The 4338-nt window shown below is 55.0% G+C and overlaps 1 protein-coding gene across 1 annotated transcript; it reads left to right on the top strand.

The window, feature by feature from the left end:
- The first annotated feature begins 318 nt into the window (after nucleotides 1–318).
- On the top strand, nucleotides 319–3650 carry tlnrd1 (talin rod domain containing 1). Its single transcript, XM_020522328.2, has one exon. It carries the CDS (start codon nucleotides 1533–1535, stop codon nucleotides 2610–2612), a length of 1080 nt encoding a protein of 359 aa, XP_020377917.1. The 5' UTR covers nucleotides 319–1532; the 3' UTR covers nucleotides 2613–3650.
- Nucleotides 3651–4338: the final 688 nt, after the last annotated feature.

Below are 4338 nucleotides of genomic sequence, written 5' to 3'. Positions count from 1 at the left end.
CGAATGTGACTTTCCGGACGGGAAATTCCGCCCCCTCCGAGCTGCGCTCGCCTCCCATTGGCCGCGGCCCTTGTATCAAGATTCCATTTTGAACGTCCCCGGCGGCAGGCCCCGCGCTGATTGGCTGCCCGCCGCGTCACAATGGATCCTGTGTCATTTCGGTCACTGACGTTCCATTTGATGCGGGAGTTTCTGAACCGGGGGATACCGGGGCTGAGGGGAGGGGGGCATCGGGGGAAACTTTACAGCCTCAATCTCCAGAGGGTGGGGGCGACGAATTTACCCAGGGGAAAAGGGAGGGTGGGGAGGGGACGGATGCAAACTTTGAGAAGCCCGGATCGTTCCCAGTGGATCAGCTTGGGCCGCATTGGGAGGCGGTAGTCTAACTTCATCCCCGGGCCGGTAGTCGGATATGCCCACGTCGGGGGCCTCAAGGAAGGGGATGATGGACTCGCAAAGCGGGACGCACTAACGCCGAAGGATCACTGAAGCAAAGACATTCACTCCCGGCTTCGCCCCCCCGCCACCCCGTGGAGAGGAGAGGGCGGCTGGGGCACCAGATTCTTCCGACGGGCGCGCCCCTTGGCCGCTTTGACTGACTGTCTTGCCTTGCGGGCGGCTGTGAAGTTAAGAAATCTTGCCACCCTTCCAAAACTACTGTGAGTTCCTTCGTGTAGTACAGCTCGAGTGCAGCCACACCCTCCCTGTGCTTCCTGATAGGGGATGCAGGCTCCTAACTGAATCTGTCTGCCATTCCAATACAGCAAAAGCCACCGCAATCGCAACGGCTGACACTAGACTTGTGGGGGGTTATTACTGAACATCGTTGGACGAAAAGAAATACATCTCCTTAAAATCTCAAATCACCGAAAGAAAAAGAAGGTGGAGAAAGCAAAAGTGAAGTCGCCTTGTGGGAGTTTTTCTTTGAATTCTGGCGGAAATCTGCAACATCAGCCCCCAAACCAGAAGTGAAATCTGATTTTCTTTTTGTGTGCGCGCGCGTGAGAGGGGGAACAGAGGATAATTTCTCCTTTTTTAAAAAAAAAATCAACCCCCCCCCCCGTTCCAGATGCTCTCCTAGAAAGCGACAGCATCGGAGGAACAAAATCCAACTCGAGGACAAGGATTCCCGGCGAGAAGTTAAACCAAAACAGCCTCATGTATGGAGCCAGGAGGCGGTGGAGTTCCAGACTGAGGACATGCACATTGGGTTGTGCTGGGCAAACGGATTAAGAGCGGGAGGAGTGCCCGTGTCTTTATTTGATTATTTGGGCAGCGGGACCTCTGTTTGCAAAACCGGCGGCGAGGAACTGAGCTTGGCATCGACTGCGAATCCTCCTTTCCGTGGAGCAGGAGGGCGAAAGAATTCGTTGATTGTAATATTTTGTTTGATTTTTGTTTTGCATTCTTGGATCACTGAGCCCTTTCCTTTCCGGTCATTGATGGGACGATGATGCGAGCGGACGGAGATCCTGGGCTCAATAGGAACGGTGCTGGTCTCCCAAGCGGCATGCGAGAGGCCGCTCGGCACTATGGCTAGTAGCGGCTCGGCCAAGTCAGGGGCGAGCGGTTCGGTTTCGGGCTCGGGTTCCCAGCAGCGGCGGAGACTGGTTTTCGTCTGCGACATGTGCAAGAGCAAGATGCAACTGGTGGCCGACCTGCTGCTGCTGTCCGGCGACAACCGCCCGGTGCACAGCGAGAGCCTGGCACCTGGGCCCGGCCAGTCCTTCGACAAGATCCGGGACGCGGTGATCGCCCGCACCAAGGGGCTCTCCATCCTCACCCACGACCTGCAGAGCCAGCTCAACCTGGGCCGCTACGGCGAGGTGGCCGAGCGCCTGGCCGAGCTCAGCGAGCTGGTGGTGGCTCTGGTCGAGTGTTCGGCCCACGCCGCTTACCTGGCGGCGGCCGAAGCTCCGGGCTCGCAAGCGGCTGTGGCCGGTCTGGTGGACCGTTACCGGCTGCGGCGGGCCCGCCACGAGGTGGAGCAGAGCTGCGGGCTGCTGCGGACGGCGCCGGTGTCCGAGCTTACCCCGCCGCTGCTGCTCGAGGTGTCGCGGGGTCTAGCGAGGGGTCTCCGCGGGCTCACTGAAGCCTGCGCTCCGGCCGGCCGAGGCAGTGGGGACCGCTTCGCCCGCGACCAGCTCCGCCTTGGGGTCAAGTGCATGAGCGCTAGCGCCGCGGCCCTGCTGGCCTGTGTACGGGAGCTGAAGGCTCGGCCGGGTGAGGCTAGCCGGGCCCGCTGTGTGCTGTTCGGGGGCCCGCTGCTGCAGGCCGTGCACGCCCTGGTCGGCTTCGCCAGCGAGCCGCAGTTTGTGGGCCAGGCGGCGGCTCTGAGTGCCGAGGGCCGGGCCGTGCAGACCGCCGTGCTGGGCGGCGCCATGAGCGTAGTATCGGCCTCGGTGCTGCTCACCCAGTGCCTCCGGGACATCGCGCTGCACTCAGACAGCAGCAAGGTGCCCGACTACCGGCAGCGCCTGCACCATTCGGCCCTGGCCGTGTCTGACGGCTGTAACCTGCTGTCTCAGGCGCTGCGGGAGAGATCGTCTCCCCGGACCCTGCCTCCTCCTCCTCCTCCTCCTCCGCCCCTCAATTGTCACTCTGTGAATTAATTCCCTCCTTGTCCCCCCTCTCCCGCTTTCACCCTCCCCATCCCCCCCCCCGTCCCCGCCTCTCCCGCTTTCACCCCCCCACCCCCTCCTTGTGGCCCCTCCTCACCCCCTCCTTGTCTCCATCTCCCTCTTTCATACTGCCCCACCCCTCCTTGCTCCCCCAACCCCCTCTATATCCCCGTTACTTCATCCCTCTGCACCCCCATCCCTCGACTCCCTATTTCCCCCAATTCTTCCTCCCCATGTCCCCATCCCTTTCCCCCTTACCCCCTCTGTCTCTTACACTTCCCTATAACCCCCCACCCCCTTATGCAAAAGACATTGTTTCCCCCTCTTCAATACCAAAGAATCCTCGGGCACCGACCGCTGTGTTCTGTGTGTGGAAGTTTGCGTGGGTTGGTGTTCGTTTTCCTTTCCCCTTTGCTTTTGTTTTTGGACACTTGGCACCAGACCAGGCCCTTAGGCCCACCGTGCCTCTACTAGCTCTTTGACAGAGCTCTTTCCACTGGCCCCCTGACCCAGAGACAGACGGCTTTTACACTAACCCCCTGGGGGGAGGTTTCAAACCAATCAGACCAAGACACAATGAACTGATGGAGGCTTTAATCGTGCTGGGTGCGGTTGGGATAGAAAGTCAGTGTCTTGGGGCTGTCCTATTGTTTGTTACAGCGGGGTGATTTTTTAAAAAAAGTGTCAAATCGAGTCAATTAACATCATGGTTTAGAAAGGGGACTTACCTCAGTTAACAGAGTGCACACACAAACACACATTACCAGCGGGGTGGAATGTAGCTCCGTCATGTGTGATCTATGGAGTCAAATGGTAAGAGAGAGAAGTGAGTCTGGTGTTCGCGAAAGGGAGTGTGCAGTTGTGATCGTGATCTTTTCACGTCTTGATTTTTAAAAAGTTGGGATAAAGCTGCTGTGAGTGTTTTTTTTTCCAGTTTTACACTATTTGCCAGACGTGGAAGTCGATGTCAAGTTTTCTTGCATGTACTGGAGTATTTATTTCAACATTAAAATGTTATGTTTCTCATGAGATTTTGTTAACTCTGTTTAGGAGGTTTTTTTGTTCAATATTGTATAGTCCAGTTATATATCAGAGAACTTACTGTGAAAGGAATATCTGCAAATACAAGGGACTTGTATACAGAGGTTGCTGTTGTGTGTCTAACTTGAGCCTTTTTACCATGTGTTCTAATTGCAGCTAACACAACAATGTGATCTATGTCATGAATTGCCCCTTCCAACTAAAACTTGAGTCGTAAATGCTATATCCTTCACCGTTTAGTCTGCCTTTGTAAATGTAGAAGTGTTAATAACTATAGCAGTACAGAGAAAAGATTGCAACGTTTGCCCAAACTGACCATTGTCTCTGGTTACTAATATTCCTCCTCTTTTTATTTTGCAATCATTTATTTTGATTGTGCTGTGATTTGCCCACCCTTGTGCATTGCCCTGGTACTCTTCCTCCACTTCTACTGTCAGTATAAGTCAGCACTTTACGTAGACTGATACAGTAACTTAAACCTGTACTCTCAATACACCGCCTTTATCCACTGAGGCACTGGGGTGTTGAAATCTTCCATTTCCTTTTGGAGACTTGTTAAAATTCATGCTTAGGATCTGGGCATCATTGATAAGGACAGCATTTTGCTGAGTTGTCTTGAATTGCTGCAGTCTTTGATACAACTGCATGACTTGTTTGGACACTTCGGAGGGTAGTT

The sequence above is a fragment of the Rhincodon typus genome, chromosome 33 (genome assembly GCF_021869965.1).
Source record: "Rhincodon typus isolate 14 chromosome 33, sRhiTyp1.1, whole genome shotgun sequence".
Classification (NCBI taxonomy): Eukaryota; Metazoa; Chordata; class Chondrichthyes; order Orectolobiformes; family Rhincodontidae; genus Rhincodon; species Rhincodon typus.
This window is presented reverse-complemented; position numbering and strand designations above follow the sequence as displayed.